This window comes from Nelumbo lutea, chromosome 3, assembly GCF_056320005.1.
Source record: "Nelumbo lutea isolate HS-2025 chromosome 3, American lotus-T2T, whole genome shotgun sequence".
NCBI classification, from domain to species: domain Eukaryota; kingdom Viridiplantae; phylum Streptophyta; class Magnoliopsida; order Proteales; family Nelumbonaceae; genus Nelumbo; species Nelumbo lutea.
The window spans coordinates 20,885,940-20,908,644 of record NC_142686.1 but is presented as its reverse complement, the minus strand read 5'-3'; the positions used below and the strand labels follow the sequence as shown (position 1 = coordinate 20,908,644).

At 38.1% G+C, this 22,705-nt stretch overlaps 3 protein-coding genes across 5 annotated transcripts in view; 1 reads left to right on the top strand and 2 right to left on the bottom strand.

The window, feature by feature from the left end:
• Positions 1-705: 705 nt before the first annotated feature.
• TSBTYPE2 (tryptophan synthase beta type 2) lies at positions 706-7,283 on the bottom strand. 2 transcript variants are annotated; one of them, XM_088980298.1, is made up of 6 exons: positions 6,963-7,283; positions 6,254-6,596; positions 5,939-6,155; positions 5,313-5,850; positions 5,131-5,229; positions 706-1,491 (listed from the first exon to the last, which is right to left on the bottom strand). In XM_088980298.1, the coding sequence occupies exons 1-6, from the start codon at positions 7,024-7,026 to the stop codon at positions 1,241-1,243; spliced, it is 1,512 nt and encodes a 503-aa protein (XP_088836424.1). In that variant the 5' UTR covers positions 7,027-7,283; the 3' UTR covers positions 706-1,240. The 2 variants fall into 2 exon arrangements, with proteins under 2 accessions (XP_088836424.1, XP_088836425.1); XM_088980299.1 differs by having other exon boundaries at positions 6,254-6,590; positions 6,963-7,272.
• A 201-nt stretch (positions 7,284-7,484) lies between these two features.
• Positions 7,485-12,174, top strand: TAFII15 (TBP-associated factor II 15). 2 transcript variants are annotated; one of them, XM_088980297.1, is made up of 6 exons: positions 7,485-7,701; positions 7,824-7,888; positions 10,898-10,960; positions 11,199-11,256; positions 11,348-11,398; positions 11,888-12,174. In XM_088980297.1, exons 1-6 carry the CDS (start codon positions 7,606-7,608, stop codon positions 11,966-11,968), a joined length of 414 nt encoding a protein of 137 aa, XP_088836423.1. In that variant the 5' UTR covers positions 7,485-7,605; the 3' UTR covers positions 11,969-12,174. The 2 variants fall into 2 exon arrangements, with proteins under 2 accessions (XP_088836423.1, XP_088836422.1); XM_088980296.1 differs by having other exon boundaries at positions 11,345-11,398.
• A 4,682-nt stretch (positions 12,175-16,856) lies between these two features.
• The window catches only part of LOC148863461 (ARM repeat superfamily protein), a 62,372-nt gene continuing 56,523 nt past the window's right edge, over positions 16,857-22,705 (bottom strand). The window contains exons 25-33 of the mRNA XM_088980365.1: positions 22,476-22,665; positions 20,047-20,161; positions 18,741-18,853; positions 18,554-18,631; positions 17,890-17,955; positions 17,674-17,802; positions 17,540-17,596; positions 17,368-17,448; positions 16,857-17,229 (exon numbers count right to left, since the gene is read on the bottom strand). Of these exons, the coding sequence (XP_088836491.1) occupies positions 17,179-17,229; positions 17,368-17,448; positions 17,540-17,596; positions 17,674-17,802; positions 17,890-17,955; positions 18,554-18,631; positions 18,741-18,853; positions 20,047-20,161; positions 22,476-22,665 (880 nt within the window). The 3' untranslated portion in view covers positions 16,857-17,178. The remainder of the gene's footprint in view (positions 17,230-17,367; positions 17,449-17,539; positions 17,597-17,673; positions 17,803-17,889; positions 17,956-18,553; positions 18,632-18,740; positions 18,854-20,046; positions 20,162-22,475; positions 22,666-22,705) is intronic.

The window sequence follows — 22,705 nt, the reverse complement described above, 5'->3', positions numbered from 1 at the left end:
GAACCAGTTTAAAATTCCTCCACCCCCTGAACCGGTCAAAACCCCAATACATAGGTACGATATATAACAAGTTTTTGAACCTTGCTTTCAACATGATACCTTAACTCATTAAGTCCCATGTTTGTCTTCTTTTTTTTACTAGAGAAATATTGGTTAAATTACTCTTATACCACATCAGAAGCACTCAAACAGCCAAGCCTTTCCCCTCCACCAAAAGAAGCATAATTAGGTTGCATTTATTTTCACTCCTCAAATCTCAAATTAAGAATGAAAGTTTTTTCAAATTATAGCATTGTACTAAGATTTGCCAAAAAATAAGATTATTATTATTTTTTTCATTTACAGATATAGGCATCTATTCTCAAACGCTCTTTTCTTATCGGCAATTCAAAGAACACTAATGTTAAAGATAATCTTGTCCAAAAAATAAGATCTTTCTTCATTTAGATATTTAGACATCGCTTTTTTTTTTTTTTTCCCTCCAAACATAGCTTTTTTGTTAACATTGGGTGATTTGCTCTTGGATTGGTTCGAGGCTTTTTGTTTGCGGTGCAATTTCATTTGCACTGGTGCAGAAGTATGGGAATGCAAATGAATAGAGTCAAAACTTTAGTTTGTTTTGTTTACTTGCAGGGCAGATGGAGGAAAATGAAACTTAAAGCAAACTAAAATAAAATCTAAAGTAAGATGAACTAAACATTGTAATTTCACGCTTCTACTCCCATCCATTTGTATTAATGCAAATTAAATTCTCACTACAAAAAAAAAAACATAATGTTCGTATACGGTTGGACAAGAAAAATGATATGATGGTTAGAGCAGATGCACTATGTTTTTCATGTTATTTGTTCCCTTAACTGCAACTCTTACCGCCCCCACATAACCACCATCTTCTTGAAACCCGTCACTGCTACTCTCGGACTCTCAGCAGTCAGCCACTGAGCCTTGAAATGACTACCTATCATTGAAGGGGGAGGGAAGGTGCTAAGAGTTTCCTGAGAGATTTACAGTGGGTGGTTTGTTAAAACAACAACAACAACAACATAAGGTAACATTTATGTTACCCTGCCTCTTAGGACAGATCTCTCCTATCTGTTGCTCCACAGTAGAAGATTATTACATCTATACTTGTTCCCACTCAAAAAAGGACATGAATGAACTAGTAAAAGAGGATCTTCTGGGGTAAGTCTTGGATGATGATGATGATACCAGTTCCCATCCCAAGTCATGAGGCTTCAGTTTAGGCAATTTGAGGAACTTTGGCCAGCGATGCATGCATCTTTTCATCTTCAAATGACAAATCAACCATTTTTCCTTGCAAATACTTCTCATAAGCTGGCAGATCAAAGTGACCATGGCCACACATAGCCATCAGAATAACTTTTTCTTCTCCAGTCTCTCTACAGTGGCAAGCTTCCCTGATGGTGGCAGCTATAGCATGAGCTGGTTCTGGTGCTGGTATCAGTCCTGACCGAGCAAATTTTATGGCTCCTAAGACAGCAAGAAGTTTAATTAGTACAACAGATTCTTTTCAATACTTGATTTATATAGACTCATATTTATGGGTATAACAAGTCTTGCTTATTTTCTATTATTGGCGCAACATAAAACACACACATCCCAACCAGTCAAATCCCATTAACCAGCTTCTCAAGTAGGGCTATCAATGGGTTGGGTCTACCCAACAGAGCTGAACCAACTGAACTAATTATGTCAGTTCTGGTTCTGGGATTTTGTCCCGACTAATAAGTGGGTCAGTTCTGGTTCTCGCTTGCTCCAAACCGATTATTTTTTAACAATGTATAAATCTTTTCTAGCTTTCTTATAATTTTAATTATATTTTATGTCTAAAAGGGCAAATTTGATAGATAATATATAAAATACTTTTAGTTAAAAACACTTGATAGGTAATACTATCATATCAGTATAATTGGGTCTATAGGGTCAGACTTGATTATCTTGATCATTAATTGGGATATTTCTGGGTCTATGATTTTGTCCCAATTAATAATCAGTTAGGGACAAGACACCCTGTCCCGACCCATTGACAGCCCTATCCTCAATCTTGGATTTGGATTTCCCTGAAGGTTAGAGTGGCTAGAAAACCCAGCTGGTTATGTAGACCAAAATGAGTATGGATCCACAGTGCTGAGACTTCAGCACACACAAACACATAAAAAGAAGGTGCTGAAGGATTTCATTGGCTCAAGCAATATCCGCAGGTCATTTTAGTCATTACACTTGTAGATACTTTATTACTGAAATATCCTCTATATGTAATATGTCATGTTGAATGACCAACATACCCTGGGGATGCTACCACAGCAGAAAACCTGCACTCAATCAAAATGATGAGACATGTTGGTTATACCTAAAACTGGAAAAACTGGGGTGGGGGAGAAGATCTGCTTAGAGTACCACTTGGACCCTTTCATATTCAATTCTAATGATTATGGGGAGAATTACCATCCACTGCCTTATTTTCGAGGTGTGCAGGCTCCATTAATCAAATATTTGGAAATTACTTTTATTTGTCTCACTTAAACACCTCTTGACAGCAAAATATTGAAGCGCTCTCATTGAACAAGACCAGAACTGCACTACGAAAATATGAAACTACACATCATTACAGTATATATTAGTCTCATCTCGGTTATTGCCTGTACTAGCCAAGAAGGTGATAGGAGTTTAACATTGCTTCCTAATTATCAAACATCCCTTTCCAACACCAAGTTCTCACTCTTAAAGACAATTCTTTTAACCCCAATTTTCCTGTACTTTGTCACTTATAACAAGACCCAAGACAAGGCAGTGATAACTGGAGGGCATTAAGATAAGAAAAGAATTGGTTGCTTTTAGAATTTATTTTTTAAATCAAAACCTTCTTAAATTACACATAATGTTTTTTTTTTTTTTTTATGAATGAATGGTATTTTATTAAATAGAGATAGAAATAGTACACGCATGAAGCACCCTAAGAGGAGGCACAAGGTGTTACCTCCCCTTAAAGGTGGTTCCAAACCCAACTCTTTTCAGATTGCAGCTACAAATTAGCCAAAAACAGAGAATCCCTTGAAGCACCTAGTTTAGCTAAAGAATCTGCCAAAACATTTGCCGATCTACTAATCCATTGAAAGCTAACTGACATGGTTCTTGTAAACCATTTGGCTTTTTTGATGATGTCCCTATATCCCCAAACAACAGTTTCTGGGTCCGACATCCACCCCACTATGACCATAGAGTCTCCTTCAACTACCAAATTAGTCACTCCAAGTTGGCTGGAAATCTGTAGTCCTTGTACCATAGCTAATATCTCAACCCTTGTAGAGTCTCCATAGCTCACTGGACTTGAGAATAAGGCCAGGATGTTGCTATCATTTTTCCTCAAGATACCTCCTATACCGAAGGTCCTAGGTTGCCTTGACTGCTCCCATCGAAGTTCAACTTTACAACTCCTTCCGGAGAGGGTAATCTACTTGCTTGTGTTCTATTTTTCTTGGATGATGTGAAGGCCACTGCTGCCCAACTCCTTCGAAGGTCATCACTAGAGTAATCCACAAAGAGATTAGTAGTTTTTAGCCAAAGGATTGCCCTTGTTAGTATACAATCCTTTATTTCAGCAATGCTTCTCTCCTTCTCCTAGAAAATTCTGGCATTTCTTTCCTCCCAAATGGTCCATAAGAGGGCTGCCCTAATACATTTCCACATTACTTTCCCTCTCTTTGTTGGCCAACAAAAAAAAAAAATGATCAAAAAGCAGATTTACTTCAGAAGGCAGGTTCCACCTGTACCCAAACAACATATAAACCCAATTTCAAATATTTACTGTAAAAGAGCAAGAAATCAGTAGGTGATAACAGTCCTCATTTTGCACTTAAAATAAAATGCACCAATTGAGGGACAAGCATGAATAAGGTCTCTTTTTTTGAACATTGTCCACAGTATTAATTTTACCATAATACACTTCTCAACAAAAACCAGCAATTTTAGGTGGAATTGGCCTTGACTAGACTCCTTTAACTTGGAACAACAAAGGGGGAGGAGTAGAGCATAGGGACTTAAAGAATGAAGAACAAGAGAAGGAGCCACTCGAGGTCAAAGACCAAATTCTTCTATCTGGTTTAGGAGGGTCCAAACAAACAAAATCAAGTAAAAGTAAGAGCTTAGAGGCAGAAACTGATTCCTCATCCCTCAACCCTCTATAGAACCCAAAATCCCAATTAAGAGACAATGGGAGGATGGGGGGAGAAAGAAGCCTCGAAATAGACTCCTTTTTATAGAGGGAAATAGAAAAAAAGGAATGGATAGAGGTCTTTTAATGGTTGGTTGCCCACCCAAACATCTTCCCAAAAAAAGCACAAAATTACCATTGTAGACATCATACCTTACGAACTTGAGAAATTTTGGGAGGATGCCAAAGATCGCCTTCCAAGGTGTAGTGAATGTGACTCGTTGCGATGCTCTGGCATCCCAACCAGATTTAGAACAGCCATGGATACTAGCCACCACCTCGTGCCACAATCTCTCTCTTTCTAGAGGCCACCTCCATAACCACTTGCCCAAAAGAGCTTCATTCTTATTTACTAACCCGAAGCCCCCTTGTTCCTTGCTTCGACTCATCACCTCCCATCTAATCAAATGATCATTTTTCTCTGCACCTGGCTCCCACAAAAAATCCCTCATCAACTTTTCTATCTTCTTGACTTTCCTAATAGGTATCCTAAAAACAAACAAAATGTAGATGGGTAAATTTACAAGTGTAGCCCTAATCAAAGTTATTCTACCCCCTAGGATCCAAAACCTAGGTCACTAGCCTTTTTTCAAACTTCTCTACCACTAGGATCCAAAACCTACTTTCCTTTGGATTTGCACCTAGGGGAAGTCCTAGATAGGTCAAGGGCCAACCAGAAATAGGGCATTCTAAGCAGGCAACAATAGACTCCAAATCCCTTCCCTCCACATTTATCCCCACCACACATGTTTTTTTTTAAAAGCACATAATGTTGTTTTAAGAACAGTTATCTACGCACATTGGCATTATAAGTTATATAAAACCTTTGCTAGCAATTATATATCCTCTATTCTCTAATTATGAAACAAGGGAATCATCCTGGGAAAAGAACCAAGTACCTTCAAAGCATTCAGTCTGAGGAATAGATAGTGCTTCCATGAAGCCTAGTTCATAGACATGTGAGATAAGTGGTGCCATACCATGGTAACGCAAGCCTCCTGCAAGAAGAACCAAAACTTAGGATGAGATACTAATGGAAAATGTAGAGACAAAAAGCTTCCCGTACCCAAATAATTATTACCAGCATGAATGGGGTCCGGAATGAAGTCATGTCCAAGAGTATGCATCTTCATTAATGGTGTCATCCCAGCTGTATCTCCATAGTCATATGTGTAGACACCTTTTGTTAGCGAAGGGCATGCTGCAGGCTCAACTGCTCTTATAACAGGGTTAATTTTCCCATTGAGCTTCTCCCGAATAAAAGGAAATGCAAGTCCTGCAAAATTGGATCCTCCACCTGTACAGCCAATGATCACATCTGGTGTCTCTCCTATTGCTTCCATCTGCTTTATACATTCCTCACCAATGACAGTCTGGTGTAGTAGGACATGATTCAGAACACTCCCCAGACAATACTTGGTATCAGCATTTGTAACTGCAACCTCAACAGCCTCTGAAATAGCTATTCCTAAACTACCAGGGCTAGATGGGTCCATCTGTAGGATTTTTCTGCCAGCTTCAGTTATACTAGATGGAGAAGGGTGAACCTTGGCACCCCAGGTTTGCATCATTAATTTACGATAAGGTTTCTGATCATAAGAAGCACGAACTTGCCACACCTACACATAATATCACACTCAAAAGTCATTGACTAATAGACAAGATAAAGGTCATTCAATTTTCATATGCATGAGTATCTGTTCATACTTCACAATTAAGACCAAATAGGCTGCATGCAAAGGCCAGTGAACTTCCCCATTGTCCAGCACCAGTTTCTGTCACAACATTCTTGATGCCTTGCTGAGCATTATACCAGACCTGTGGGACTGCAGTATTGGGTTTATGTGATCCAGCTGGGCTAACACCTTCATATTTGTAGTAGATCTTGGCAGGTGTATCAAGAAGCTTTTCGAATCTCTTAGCCCTGTTTTACATTGCAAAATATATATGCTGTTTGTTTTCTGATAAAGGTAGTAAATTTTTTAACTATAAGTATAAACAGAAGACGCTACTATAGCAGACCTTATCAATGGGGTTGGGCGCCAAAGCCGGTAAATGTCAATAACTTCAGGTGGGATGTCGATGAACTGGTCATTACTTAATTCTTGCATGATCAATTCATCAGGGAACAAAGGAGACAGATCCTCATGTTTAATTGGCTGAAGAGTCTTTGGATGCAAAGCTGGCGGAGGTTTAATTGGGAGGTCTGCAACAAGGTTATACCATTGACGAGGAATTTCCACTGCTCTAACATCAGCTGTGGAAGAAATTGCCCTTGCTCTCACTCCATACCCAGAAGGGAGTTTCAAATGTATCAGCTTTGTCTTTTGTGAAAACTTGCCGAACCATTGCTCCTCACCTGCAGCTATCATTGAGGAAGAAAGTATCAGATTCAATACCCCAAGAGAAAAAATTAACCTATTTCAAAGAAATACGTTTTTTTTTTCTTCTTTTGGGAATGTAACGTGAATGATCACTAGCACAGCTACCAAGCTCCCATACACTTATTCCAACAGACCACTATCAGCAGAAGCAGCAAGAAAAGCAAGCGGGTAGCAGTTATAAAGGTAATGATACAGTAACAATCACAATTTCTTCTTCAAAATTCTAAAGCAACTAAACAAAACATATATTATCAGAGAGAGAGAGAGAGAGAGAGAGAGAGAGAGAGAGAGAAAGAGAGAGATTAAGATTTAATTGAACAAAAACAGAGAGAAGGATAAATTAGTACTCCTTTTATGAGTTCCTAATCGTGAAACTAGAGGTGAAAATGCAGACGGAATTGATTTCGCCATCAGAACATTTAAGCTTTCACCTTCAATCAACGCCGCAGCAGCTCCGCAAGTAAATTGAAAATGCGAGTGGGATGAGGATGACAACGAGATTTTAGGGTTGGTTTCTTCTACTTCTACTCTCCCCTTCGTGAATATGTCTGGTCAAAACAGAGACCAAGAGAAAAAATTATACATCAATGTTTGTTCGTGAATTAGCATCAAAGCCTAAAAATTTTGACTCTCGGCTGAACCGTCATTCAAATTGTCAGTACGAAAACGATGTCCGTATGACGCCTTTCCCTCTATCAGAAGGGTGGGTACGGGTTGACCGTTGGCCCGACTACCATTAGACCCGACCCAATTACGATCCCGGATAAACTTGGATTGATTATCTTGAGTGCACGTGTACATTTGAAGGGACCAGATCAATCGAACGGTGGACAGTAGATTACATCATAGACTAGCGTCACAAGCAATACATACGTAGACCACATAACTTCGCTCCACGCTCCTTCTTCTTCCGCAGAGGAGGTTTGCCTTTAGGGAGACGGAGAGGTTTCGTTATCGAGTTGGTTTAGCAGCAGAAGGAAGGTAGAAGGGATGATGAATCAGAACCAGCCACCGAGCGATGGAAGGCACGACGATGATTCGGCTCTCGCTGACTTCCTCGCTTCTCTAATGGACTATACCCCCACTGTAATTCGGATTAAAAGAAAGAAGAATTGTTCTTTTGTTCTTTTTGTCAAATTAATGAATGAATATCAATTATTTATGGGTTTAGATAATGGGTTCTCCTGATTTTACTGGGGTGTTTGCAGATACCTGATGAACTTGTGGAGCACTATGTCGCCAAGAGCGGATTTCAGTGTCCCGACGTGCGATTGTAGGTACTTCTCCCCAAGACTCAATTTGATCCGTTTATGCTTTTATGGTCGTTAGGGTTGATTATTTGGTGAGTTTTGTTTGTTGTTTTGTATTCGAGAGAGAAGAGATTACGAGGAGACAAGTTGTATAATTTACTTAGAGTTTAGGGCTTTTGGCTTGTCATCCCAACAATATAATTCAGATAGTGTTTGGGGATTTATTATTCGTCTTCTTGGATAGACCAGTAGCTTAAAACAGTTGTTGCTATTATGTGCCAATTATGGATTTTTCATGTTTTAGTCCTATATCTTTCTTCTAAGTAGTCAGTAGCATTATCATACTGTAATGCAATCATGAGGTTGAGTACTATCATAGTCCGGCTTACCCGCAAAAGGAGATATCCATTTCCTTGGTACGGGGCAAGGGCCTAGATCAAGAAAGAAGCAACTCATTAAAGCCCAAATAGGAAAAAAAGCAAGAAACTATGATCCCAGGATTCATTTTTTTTATGAGCAATTAAAAAATTTATTATTAGTATATGCAAAAGTGAATAGAAACAGAAGACCAACAGCACCCAAAGCAGCCACCCGGTTGAAAACTAAGGCTAGGTTAAATCTCCTGTTCGAGACATCTTGATGCCAATTAAGAAAAATCCTGATGAGAAAGTGGTCAGGCTTCAACTCACCTAAATATGAATGGAAGAAAGTCCCATAAAGCTGAAACTTCAGGGCAACCAAGAAGCACATGATTAATTATTTCCTCCACCACAGATCTACAATTCATTAGAAAATGCAACACAAGGAGCCCTAGTTTCATATGGATAAGGATGTAATGAAATTAGTTTGGGATTATAAAAGGAAACAGCAAGTTTTGGGAATGCTTCCGGAAACCATGCTTTAACCAGTATTTTTTTTTTTTGCTTTTTAATTTCACCTTGTATTTTTGATAAATGATAGAAAAATTTTACCTTGTATTTATATAATCTTATTTATACTTTCCCTACTGTTACGATCCCCATCATCCTATTTCTATTATAGATGCCGCTTCATTATTTCCTCTATTCAAATAAACTCGGGGCCCAAATAACTCTGGCAGCATATGTACTATGCTTTACCAGCATTTTTTCTTACTTCATAAATCTCCTTTTATTTCCATCTTCCTTTTGTTTTCTGTTTATTAAGTTGTTTCCTAACCTCCCCTAATCCCTACTGTTTTGGTCCCCATCATCTTATTATCTGTTAATAGATGTTACCTTCATTCATTTCCTTACCATTTCATCATGTTGCCTCCTATTTTGTCACAAAAAAATGCCCCTTGCAACATGATAAGATTTCAGTGAACTAATTTTACCATCAGATACACTATTCAAAATTCTTTTACCATGTGGGTGTATGCCTCTGCAGATAGATGCTCATCTCTTGGTAAAGAAGGGATTATTTGTTCAGTTGGATGTAAGTGTAACTTCCAAATTCCCAATTTGGAATTGCTACTTTGTATTGAAAAAATGTAGTGTTTTTTTTGTTAGGACATTCCATTTGGTTTGTCCTTTTGAAATTTTACAAGCAGTCTAGAAATTAATTTACATAGTACAATCTTTCAAAAGTTCAATAAAAAGATTCTGAACTACACTTGGATCATTGTAAAAATCTTCAGAAGAAAAGGTTGCAATTCTTAAGATTATTTTAATTTTTAAGCCAATATTAGATCCCAAACCAATAATTCGTAACATGGGAGAGATTGAGGGGGATGTTGCCCATAGAATTAGAGCAGGATGTGCAAAATGGAGGGGTGCATCCTGAGTCTAATGTGATAGGCAAATACCACTTGTGGTAAAAAGAAAATTCTATAAAACAATTGTGAGGCCACCTATGTTATATGGACCTATGTGTTGGGCAATTAAGAAACAGCATGTCTAAAAAATGATTGTGACAAAATGTAAATGCTTAGATGGATGAGTGGTAAAAATAAAATTAGAAAGGATAGGATAGGAAATGAAGTCATACGCAGGAACCTAGAAGTAGCTCCAATAGGTGACAGAATGAGACAAAGTAGATTGAAAATTTGAGATGGTTTGGTCACGTGCATAGAAGACCATTTGCAGCACCTGTCAGGAAAAGTGATCTGTTACAAGTTCAAGGGGCTAGAAAGCCCCCAGCTCAAAACATCCTAAAGCTCAACTTTGATGGAAGCTATTATTGGTAATCTTCGATTTATATTCAGGAACTCAGGAGTGGTAATGGCTTTATGTTCAGGACCTTTGGAACATGGAGATGCTTTGACAGCTGAATTGGTTAGTTTACTGCATGGCTTAAAATTAGCAAAACAATTTGGCTTCCACTATCTAGAAGTGGAAGGGGATTCCCAGGTGGTAATTTCTTGGACAAGAGAAAATGCCCAAATCCCTTGGGCTTTCTGGCAAACATATAGGGAGATTGCACATTTAAAAAGGGAGCTGAATGTCTCTTTCAAATGGGTGAGAAGAACAGCAAACGGAACGGAAGACACTCTAGCGAAACAAGGGGCATCAAGACAGCAGTTGTTCTGGCCACTCCTGTGAAATCTTGTACTTATGGGATGGATCTTAATCAAATTTGATTGTAATCTTCGATTTTCATTAAAAAATCTACTGATCAGAAAGAAATGTTCAAGGGGCTAGAAGAGATAGGGGAAGTCCAAAAAAGACTTGGGTGGAAGTGATAAGAAATTACTTAAGCACCTCTGTACCTATAATTCAACAATAAATATGGCACTTAACAGAGCGGAATAACAAAACATGATTCGTGTAATCAACCTGTATGGTTGGGACAAGGCTTAGATGATGATTAGATCCTAAACCAGTTAATAAAAAAAATCATAAACCAACATTTATATGTGACTTGGGACTAGGTTCTATGATCAATATTACATTCTCGGATGCTAATGTTTTTATCATGTAAAGCACTTTCAAATTCTTCTTAGGTAGTATCTCGTTTCTTGTTTATCAGCTTTCTAGTTTGTAGCCAACCAGCATATTCTTTTCTGTTGGCAGAATCAGGCTAGTAGCTGTTGCTACTCAAAAGTTCATTTCCGAGGTCGCCACTGATGCTCTGCAGTATGCTCATATCTTATTCTACTTCTGAGTTTCATTTGTTTACAAATACAGATAAATCTACCTTTTCTAAGAGAATTTTCAGCCATATAGTTTCTATAATGTATCTCTTATAAGAATGGCTGCACTAGGGTCAGATTCTGTCAATTTGTCTTCAAATCGTTGGTGTAGTTTTCTGGTGTTCTTTTACTATGCTCTGACCTGCCTGAAACTATTTTTCTCTCTATGCATCCTGAGCTAGGCAGTGCAAGGCAAGGCAATCGGCAGCAGTTAAGGATAAGAGAGATAAGCAGCAAAAGGTGTATTTGATTCCCCCTTTTTGTTTAAATTTTTGCATATTTTATGCAATCAAACAGCTATACATAACCCTTATACTTTCTGTTGCAGCAGGATAAGCGCCTGATCTTGACAATGGAGGATTTATCCAAGGCACTGCGAGAGGTAAGCAGATAGAGAGCCTTAAATTCCATTTCTTTTTTCCAATAAGTTAAAGGTCCTTCTATGTTTTAACACTCAATTGCTTCTGCATAAAAATGCTGGTTAAGTGGCTGGCAGTAATTCAGTTTTAATTTTGTCTAATGTACAAGAAGCCCAACAATAATGGTTTCCTTTTGCTTGGAGTCCAATGGAAAATTTCAAGTTTCTCATTCATGTGCAACTCTACCGCTTGTAATAGTGCATGTATCAGTTTCTTGTGATTATTCATGGATTCTTTGCAGTAATTGGGGCATCCATCATTAAAGCAACCTTTTTTTCCGAAGGTTGCCCTTATCTCAGATTTGAGGGTTTTGTTCCTGTAACCAAGGATAAATACCCTTGGTTATCAACAAAGTCCTCTCGGCTCTTTCTGTATCTGTTGCATACTCCATATATGGCTCAATTACACAGTGAATTACTGATGATTTTTTTTTCCTTTTTAATCGAAAACAGTACGGTGTTAATGTGAAGCGTCAAGAATATTTTGCTGATAGCCCTTCAGCTGGAATTGATCCTGCATCAAGGGAAGAATGAGCCAGGTCACACGAAAGTATTACTGGGAGGATCTAGTCATTGTTTTCTTCCCTTCGGGCTTTAATTGCTAATTATATTCTTCTGTTAAAAATGTATTGGTTACAGAGTTTGTATCTTTTATGCCATGTTACAGACTTGCAGGGAGGCGTAGATTTTTTTACCCCCATGTTTCTCTTTCCTAATATCCCTAGAGGATTTATTTCTTACTTTGGTTGTGTTCTTGTGTGCATGTATTTTTCTCCTTTCTGGTATGCTTTCTACTTTTTCTCGTGCTTGTGCACAGGGAATAGGGGAAGATGATCATAATAATGGTTGATGGCAATGTTTTGCATATTAGACAACAGAAACTGTAGAAAATTTGTGCTTTGGGGTCTCCATAAGGCTATGTTTGGTTTGAACTTTGAAGGAAAAGGTAGGAAAGGAAGGGAAACATAAGGATACAAGGGTTGTAAAGGTTTTCCTACATTTCCTTTCCTTTCCAAACCAAACACAGCCTAAACCCTATCCCGTTTCCCGTCGACTCTTCCAAATGATCATGAATGGTTTTCTGTATATGACACGCATTGGTTCCGGTCGAGGTCAAGGGAGACCTGGTCCCGAACAAATAAGAAAACCTTTCATTACCCCATTTCGGGAGCAGATGGCAATTGGCAGCAGACCCTGTAGGATTTATAATATAATTAATCATCCAGAATTAGCTCTATAGACATAGTTGTACGGTTGTACCACAAAAGCTAAAAAAACAAAAATAACCAACCCGGGCGTTTCGAGTCTTTAGCTGTTAATCGGGTTGGCGCTTGGAACTGGTAAAATCAGTCACAAACTCACAATCTGATTCGCCAACCGGCAAGTGGCAACTCCCAGTGCTCCCACATTAAAATCCTTCTTGATCCGTTTGTATAGAATATAATAAAACTTTATATAGTTGACGAGGTTTAATTAAACAAATCACCCATCAGCATGACAAATCACTGGACCATATTACAACAATATAATATTATTTTAACATTTTAGGCATCTTGTATGGAAAAAATGAATGTGGCATAAACAACTCTTAGGTGATAAAATGAGATAAACTATATTAATATGATCTGGTTATATGCATAGATCATCAACTTGTTGCAACTTACAAGTTGAAGGGGCCAGAAGGGCAAAGAGACAGACAAAAAATGACATGGATAATAGTAATAAATGATTTCAAACTGTCAATAATTTTACAATGGATATGATATTGAAAGCTAGAATGGCGAATAGTATCAATAATTTAACAATGGATATTGAGCAAAACTGAATGGCATGATTCATGCAGTAAACTCCATATAGTTGGATAAGACTTGGAAGTTGATTATGATGATGAAGGTACCTTAATTCTTATACCACTCTGCAATGCTTAAAAGTATTTTCCGGTAGCCTAGACTACATAAATTATTAAAATATGTATTTTCTTATATTTATACTTGCATTTACTTGAGCTTTGGATTTGAACCTTCAATGAAATTACTATTGAAACTTCGAACACATCTAGAAATAATGATGCACGGGACCTTCCGGGTGGAGTTCTGTACGTTATGACCTTACGGAGCTTATCAACTTGTGGCCAGTAATGCAGGTCCTAAGCACCGAATTCCATTTACACATTTTATGTTCTTGTTTCATGATCACATCTTGTGCATATTTTATAACACACTTAATGTGTAGGTGCAAATTGAGCCAAGCCAGGTCGGGGTGCATGCGTGGGTGTGTGTGTGCGTTGACCAAATCTTTTTGGTCTAATCGAATTATACTTTTTCTTTTTTAAATTGAGTCTTTTCAATTTTGAATTTAATTTCAAATTACAACATTTTTTTCTTGTGTCTCTTCTTCCTCGTGTTTCTTCGAACAGGTGCACTGTTCTGAAGAGTCTCTTGTCTGAAAGGACACATCTGTGTCCAATCGGGTCTAAGAGCCCTCAATAAGATGAGTGTTGGTGGTTCACGGAGGTCTGTAAGCGAGTGCACGCCTACCAGTGGCCTGTGGGCTGTTTTATCTTGGCAATCGGTTTGTGATCACCCAACTGCACCATAGGAGGCAAATACGGTTTTAAGAAGAGTGACCAAGTGGTACGACTTAGCCCTCCATCTTCTTGCAATTCCTAGTTTCGAGTTCTTGCAACAACTTCACACCACTGCAACTTCGGTTTGGAAAGTGATTACTGATAAATTCCATATGCTCTCTTTAATATTATTACAACAACCAATCAAAAAGCGAACACATCATTGTTTATCTTTTCTGCTTTTAATGGTAAGTTAATCGATGGTAAATGTTAAAAATACTTCTCTCCTGTGTCCCCAATCAGCCCATGTCTTCTCTTCCCCACCTCTCCCCTTCTCCAAGATACAAACCCCATCCCTATTCTCTATTTCGTCGATCACACCAACGCCTGCAAGACTGTTTGAGAATCTCAAAGGATAAGCGTAAGAGATTTTTAATGGATTCTACATAGAAAAGGTCCATGAAGATTTGTAAGGGATAAGTAATTACTATACTGGTTTATAGAACACTTTGTCTCTCTAGATTCTGTCATTCTCTACTTAATATGATCAAAATATGTTGAAAACAAGATCACCATCATCTTATTCATACAATCCTCAGAATTAGTCTCAGAAATACAACTGGTTTGCAACAGGTTGTCCCTGTCAAATCCCATCGCTGAATAACACTAAGTGTAATGTTTACAGAAGTGTCGACCATTCGAAAGCTGCAATGAAGCAAATTCATTAATGGGTAACAAGGTTCAAAATATTTATATGCGGTAGGGGCGTATCAAGCAAATCGATACTCTTTTTTTTATTTTTATTTTCTGAAACCGGTTCAGGGGGCCGGTTTAGGGCTCCTCCAACCCCTGAACCGGTTAGACTCCCGATACACCCACTATAGGGGCATATCAAAGGAGTCCCAGAATGATACTTATCGGCTGATATATGTCAATATTTTGAACCTTGATGTGTAATAGTTGTTTGAAGGGTTTCAGACCAAAATCTACGGAAGAGTGGATATAGGAAATTGTTCCGGTTGGTGTCACTGCAACAGATCGATAATGAAGAAGATAAAGAAGACAAACGGGGTGGGCCTACGCAATCTATAGTGACCACTGCAACATACACCATTGTTGGCGTTGTAGTATTTTTTGGTAGTTGGCGTTTGTGTAGTTGGCAGAGTGGGTAATGGGAATGGGGTTTGTAGCTCAAATACACGCTAAAGTGTTATAACATTTATATGGGTTCCACCTGTTAACTTACCATTAAACGTGAAAAAGATAAGCACTGACATGTTCGCTTTTGATTGGCAGTTGCCAAAGTTGCAAAAACGGTGCAGATGTGAGTTCCAACTACCAAAAGACTAATTACCCTCTTTTCGATCTCTTTATTTTTCTGATATAAATTGGGGAAGATCACGGAAAAGATATGATATAAAAAGAGACCAATCAAAACCCACTCATGAATTGATAAATAACACCTGAATCATTATCACATAGACATGAAATCCATCGGCCCGGCTATTTGCTTATTTTGCTTGTGAAGGCCAAGTTTCTATTAGCTATAATTCTAAAACTCATAGTTCTCTAGTATATTTTAATTTTCTTTGGTTAAAAGAGTCCCAACTCCCACAAGACATGGCCAAGGAAAAATACCATGGTTTTCAAAACCAGACCGGATCAAATGATTGGACCAGAAAAATTGGGAATCAGTCAAGTGACCGGTTCCATTTTCCCTAAAAAATAGATTTCCCCCAAAACCATTGATTTTAGTTAACAAACCACTGAACCGAATGGTTAATCATTTGAACGGTTTTAACCTTTTTTTTTTTTTTGGTCACAACGGGCCAAGCATTCAGTTCAAACAGTCAGACTGTTCAACCCAGTTACAACAGTGACCGGTTGGTTCTAAAAACCATGAAAAAAACAAAATGAATTGACACAGCTAACTAAGATTGATTTAAGGCAACGGACTGGGTTTAGTCGAAACTTGGACTAACCGTCATGACATCAACCAATGAGTTTTCTCCCCTTGAAAGATATTGCTGGTTTCGATCCTGGCGGCATCAGGCTGCATTTGATTCGCATCCAGCCTTACCAACCACGCCTATCAAGTATAATATATCAAAGTGGCGATACCCAAGAAAAACACAGCTATTATGCAGACTTGCCGAGTCAAAAGAACCTACTCCGACAAACCAAAGGTTTTAAAAACCAGACTGGATACAGAACCGTTCTGGGAATCGGTTCCCAGGTCAAACAGTTTGACCATTTGGTTCAAACAGATGATCCATTCTGATTTAAAAAAAATAAATTAAAAAAATAAAATAAGTAGCCAAAAACCAATCCAGGTTGACAGTTTGACCACCCAGGTCAGCAAGTCACTGATCAAATCAACAGTTTTTGGCTAAAGAGCAGCTTTAGCGTGAAATGGAACCGGTTACCTGACTGATTCCCAGGTCAACCGGTCCATCCATCCGGTCCAGTCAGGTTTTCAAAACCATGCGACAAGCCCTCATTCAATACAAAAGCTGGCACTAATTTTTAATCCTTCCTGCGTTTTTGTTAATAGAAAATGAAGCGTTATATTCTGCTTCTACAAACAAATAGGATCTCCAAATAAATTTAGGGAGTTGATGGTAAATCTAACTTATTGCTACCATTTTTTTGGAGGCATTGAGATCTGGGGAAATAAAGGGACGGACACCGTACATCCATAGCTGCTCTAAGCATTTTCCTTGCTTGGCAGTAGTTGGCACTTGGCACCATTCATGTTAACAATTCATTATATAGACATCACTTGTCTCTTCAGTGTACATAGAAGAAAAAATATGAGAATGAAGAATGGATGCAGAATACAAATAAATAAATAAATAAATAAATAAATAAATAATAAAGATTAAAGACATTTTAAATGCATCTAAACAAGAGTTATTTCCAAAAAAATCCGTAAAGAATAGAATGCAAACCGTACAAAGATAAAATAAGATGGACCCACACATGGTGGACACTCAACTGAAAGGCAAACCAAAATCTGGAACCAGAGGGAGAACAACTTCAACTTTACAAACTCAACCATACCGACCTAAGGTTGGTGCTGCAAGAATATGATAAATTAACTAATGGTCAATCAAACATTAAGTTACAATCACTAATTATTACAAACTTATAATATACAAACAGGAATTAAGCTGTGTTATCGATTCAGGACCGTCTGTATTGCGCTCTGCTGAGCCTGTGTCAAATTCTGCAGTTCCAACGAAAAACAAGATATGCCATTTGTACTTCAGAAACCAGAAAATGTTCCAACGAATAATATCCCTCCTAGTTTACAGAAAGAAAAAAATCTCTCCCATACATATGCTTTGATTGTTGAGTGACAAACCTGGAAAAGATGATCGAATACCATTCTGTCACCGTTGGAGAACTTTATTACGAAATCCACAATAAAATTAGCCAGGTTAATCTGCAATACGGAAAATGCAAGAATTGAAGGGGGCAAACTTCAAATACTACATAATACCAAAATGAATGGTTAAAATTGGCTTGGCACATACCTCATTAATAGGGTCTGACCCACTTAGAAGGTCATCTTCATCATTGTCGTCTTGGCTCTTACGAACAAAAACAAGCTTGATTAGCAACAAAATTGCAGAATGTAGGAGACTAAATGAAGTCACTCACAGCTTACCTCATTAAAAATTTTTGCCATCCTGTCAAGATGTTCAATTTTGGGCTTGTTGAATGTTGTACTGGATGAATATAGCAAGTCTTGGATAGTGTCACCATTTGCATCTGTATCTTCTTCCCAGTCACTATCCTGCCATGATGTTTTGTTCCATGTTTCAAGTGCCATTCCTGAACGAGAAGCTCTATATAACAGAAATACTAAATGCACATTAACTACCTCATCATCACTAACAGAAACTTGCTCTTGGATCTCTATCAATACATCTGCCAACAAGGCAAGTATCTGTATTGCCAAAAAAGAACACATTGTAAGTATAACTGTTCCATATTGGTCTATTGACTCAGAACTTAAACAGACGAAGTCCAATAACTGATACGAGTAAGGAAATAAAGAAAACCTAAAAACCCACATTACCCCCAATTAGAGCATTGCCCACAGGAGTTGAATAAACAATCTCAACTAAAAATTGAAGCATCTAACGCAAAATGACACCTCATGTGGAGGAATTGAGGTATCATGGCTGAAGTCAGTTTTTGACTTGTATTAGTGCTCAGGTAATAGGTAGGAACTCCAATGGATACCCAAAACATCATAACAGTATGAGAAAAACAGTATTCAGATATCTTCTTAGATACCATTTAAATTAATGATAGGGAAAAAGATAAGCATTAAAAAGCACGGCAAGCTTGACAGTAACACTATGCTGGTACTTGTATCTCCTAGATGGGTCAACCGTCAACTCAATCCAACCTTTTGGAATGTTAAGGTCTGAGAAATGCAGCATAACCTTTCTTAAAGCAGTGATTTCTATTTCTAAGCACAAAAATAAATAAAATAAAACACACCATGCCCAGAACAATTGAAGAGAACCAGAATATACCTTTGCGGGAAGTGTCATCATAGTCCATTGATCTGGAGCTACTTTGGCTTTTGACCGAGTAACTATGCCTGCAGTTGACTGTACATGAAACGAAGCTAAGCTTCCTAGGGATTGTGTCCATCAGTAACTATGCAGATGAAGCCTTGAAAAAATTATCCATAGTGATGCAGATGGAGCTTATACAAACCTTAACAAGATGACCTTGGACAGAAATTTTTGACAGTTCAACATGCCTTGTGGAGAGCAGTAGGGCCAAAGCTGTTGTTGTCACTTTAATTTGATAGGCCCCTTGAATTTCCCCTGAATTCAATTAACATCTGGTTAGGTTAGAATTCAGTTTTATAAAAGCCGTTAGTTATGAGCATCTAACTTCTTTACTTACAAATAAAAAAACCAAGAGCATCTAATTTTGATAAATTCAGAAACAACTATGATAAGTTCATTAAGTTGCATGTGCAATAATGATTATTTCATGAGAAGCCATTACCTATGCTGGTCCCTGCTACTTATGGGCGTGGGTGGGGAGGATTTGGACTGGATATGGATCTAACCTTGGCATTTTTTGCGGGTGCAAAGTGGCTGTTCCCAGACTAAAATGTGTCTTTCACACTTGTCAGCCCAAGATTTTTCCATTGAACCAAATTATGGAATTGAATGAATTAGTGCAAACAAAAAACTCCGAAAGGAGAAATTGGAGATATACCTGTTCATGGGCCAGCTTGGGCTTGGCTTTTGCCAAAATTTAAATGGGCCCGGCCCGAAGCCCAAGCCCGACATACTGTAAAGTCAGGCCCGAAGCCCGGCCCATGAACAGGTCTAATTGGAGAACAAAGAAACAATTGTCTGAAGCATGGGTTTTAGCCCGTCATTCACCCAGTTGGTCAGACAGGTCAATCCATGTCCATTTTGCCCCTGAACCCCTGGCTTTTTTGCATGCAAAAAGAATGTTGCTGTTGAATTATTGAAACTTTAGACCCAATCAGTGGGTCACAAATTAGACAATTAACCACCCCCCTTATTGAAGAGCTTTCATCCAAATCCTAATATCCAATGTTTTAAAACTGATATCCATGTAAGTTTTTTTTTTTCTTTTTTTTTTTTTTTACATTTTCTTGTATTGTTAGCCATTTCCATCATTAAGTAAAAAAATTCTAATTTTAAAACTTATTTTTGTTAAATATGATGATGCCTGATTTTATTTTTAAAATTTTTACTGTATAATTAGTTAATGACATCATGGGCTGATCCATTTGACCCAGAAAATTGAACCACTGACCTGCCACCCAAAGGGAAAAGCAATACCATTTCAAGCTCAGCTTTTAAAATGGAGGTCTAAAGTGGCAATCCAATAGAAAACATGACTTTTGATAGAGCAGAATTGCAGGATATGATTCATTTAGCTGACCCCAAATATTTTTTATTAAAGTCACGTTTTGTGTGATGTGGTTAAAATATTAATTGTTCAAGACAAAATCTGTATGAATGATGCTCACCTTGTTGCTTTGTCCATTCTGACATTACATACACAAGAGCATTTTCATGACCTTTAGCCGGCAGAGTGATCAGCAAGTCAATGAACTGCTCAACATTTGGGCAACTTAGATGCACCTAGAGAAACAAATAGGCAACAAAAGATGGAAAATTTATCCAATCAAAAGAAAATATGAGAAGACCAATAACACTAATATAAGCAGTATACATGCCACCTTCATCATGGTAGAAAGGAAACTTTAATGTCTGACAGAAGGGGGGGGGTTGGAGTATTCAGATTCTACTCATGGACAAGTGGATAATTGTTCTAGTTAAGGTATTCGACTTTTTGAACCAATCACACACTGAAATTTTGCATGAGTTGGATTGGTTTTTGGTCAATGGGCTACCCCAATGCTTTGTGCTTGCTTAGGCCATGGGTACCGAAGCTTGCCTGAACACCGCTTATGAAACATATATAATACAGCACATGCATTTACATATAGATGACAGATGACACACTAGATACATATACTTCATGAATTTATGCGCTACATATGAAGTGTTAAACTTATATGTTTTATATAATGTTATTGTATTAGAAAAGAACTGTTAACATTATTTACTTTTCACACAGTTCACACTAAAAGCCCAGAAACCAACCAAGTTTAGCATTTAGGTTCGGTCTCTTGCAATGGAACATATTTCAGACCGAGGGCCAACCCTTAGTTTGCCTGAATTGAAGAGACACAACCAGCCCAAGCTGTATTCCTAGTTAGAGAGAAAGAATTGGATAGGGCTGCAGCTTGGGTGGGTTGAGCCATGTTCAGGGCCAACCCAAGCCAATCTATAAAAGCGAACCCTTGGGGCTTGGCCCAAGTTGAAGACCACCCTAACCAAAACCAAAACATTTTTTTACCTGTGTTAGCCATGCCTGGGTTGGGAATAATATATATATATATATATATATATATATATATTGTTACTAAAGGTTGATTGAACTTGGCTAAATGGTTGAAGGGTTGTTTTTTATATATAAGATTTAGGGTTCAAATCCTCTTACAAAAGCATTTTGACACCATATTTGTAAATTGCATCATTACATCACATTTTTTAATATGTCAATGAAGTCAATCCATACTTTTTTTAAGATTGAATAAAAATTTACTAAACAAAAAGAAGATACAAGAAAGGTGATAAACAATCACCTGAGGGAAAACAACAAGCACGGGAACACCACGCAAGAAAACCTCAAACCCCAACAAAACCAACCCAAACTACACCCAAGGACTTTTACAAACCAGAAAAAACATCGAGAATCAACATGGGAGTACTAAAGCAAAAACCCAACCCTAACACCACAGCTAACACTCACAGAAAACCCATCCCACAAAGGAATCCCAAGTCCCAAATACAAACTCTTCTTATCAACTTTTGAGAAACCTTCTTCTAGTTGTCTTCTATCTGCTCTTTTGGTTTTTTTGACGAGCTTTTTAGGCCCAATAGCCTCCTTTTAGTTGTGCAAAAAACTTAAGCTGGATCCATACTTTTTTTTAGGTATTACATATTATACATTACACGGGGATTAAGGGATAAGAACAGAGCAGTGTGCATGTGACGTCATCGGCAAGTCAAGCCATACTTGGGCTGGACCAAACTTGGCCTACATTCAATAGGCTTTGGGTCAAGCTCAGGGCTACCAAGGTGTCAACCTAAACCTAACCCAAGATTTTACAAGGCCCAGGCCAAATCTGAAGCCTGAAAATTTAATTTCAGGTCCTAAAAAAGCTCAGTTTGGGTTAGGCCTAGCTTAAGTTGCGCCTACAGTTTACCTAAGTTGCAGCTCTAGAATTGGGATATGACCCAGGTTACTACTGAAGACCTTGAAAGACGGCCAAATTACCAAATAGCAGAGTTCTACATTAAACATATAAATATATATACATTCATATGAAACCCTGGATTCAGTACCAGTATTGATCATTGCTAGTCCAGCCTGTCCAGTGCACAAATTCCTAGGCCTAGACCAAGATTTTCTGTGCAAGCGCGGCTTGCCTGGACCCTAAACTTCCATCAGGCCTCGTATAATATGAAATACAGCTTTTAGGACCAGAAAGTCTGGTTGCAACTGGGGCCCAACATGCAGGCCAGGCTGGGTCCAAGCAACAAAACTCCTTACCAGGTGTGTGGCCCAGGCTCCCAGACCTTTGGGCCCCAATGAAGCCAAAAGCCCTGTCAACCTAGCACAAGACCTCAGTTTTCTAGTGAATTCTTGGCAATCTAAGATTTGGCCTTTTTCTTCTCTTCTTCATGTCCTGCATCATTTTCACTTAGAGGCATATATGTCATAGAAGGTAATATGAGAAACTCAAGCAAATGCAAAGCAGTACAAGATTGCAAATGAAGAACTCAAGCCTCTCAGACAAAATGAAGACACGTAGAAACAAATTACCAATCTTGCAAAAATAACCAGCAACGAACTTTTCAAAGCTGCAATTTGACAAGATTGCATGCGCCTAACAAGAGCTGTAATGAGATCCCGGATATGTTGTGCCATTTGCAAAGGCAAATGCAAAATAAGTTGTAGAATGTAGCTACCAACAAATAGTGATCCAGAACTTTCCAAATCTGGGTCAAGAAGCCTGCTTGAAGATCACTCAACATTAGGAATGCAAACCCCAA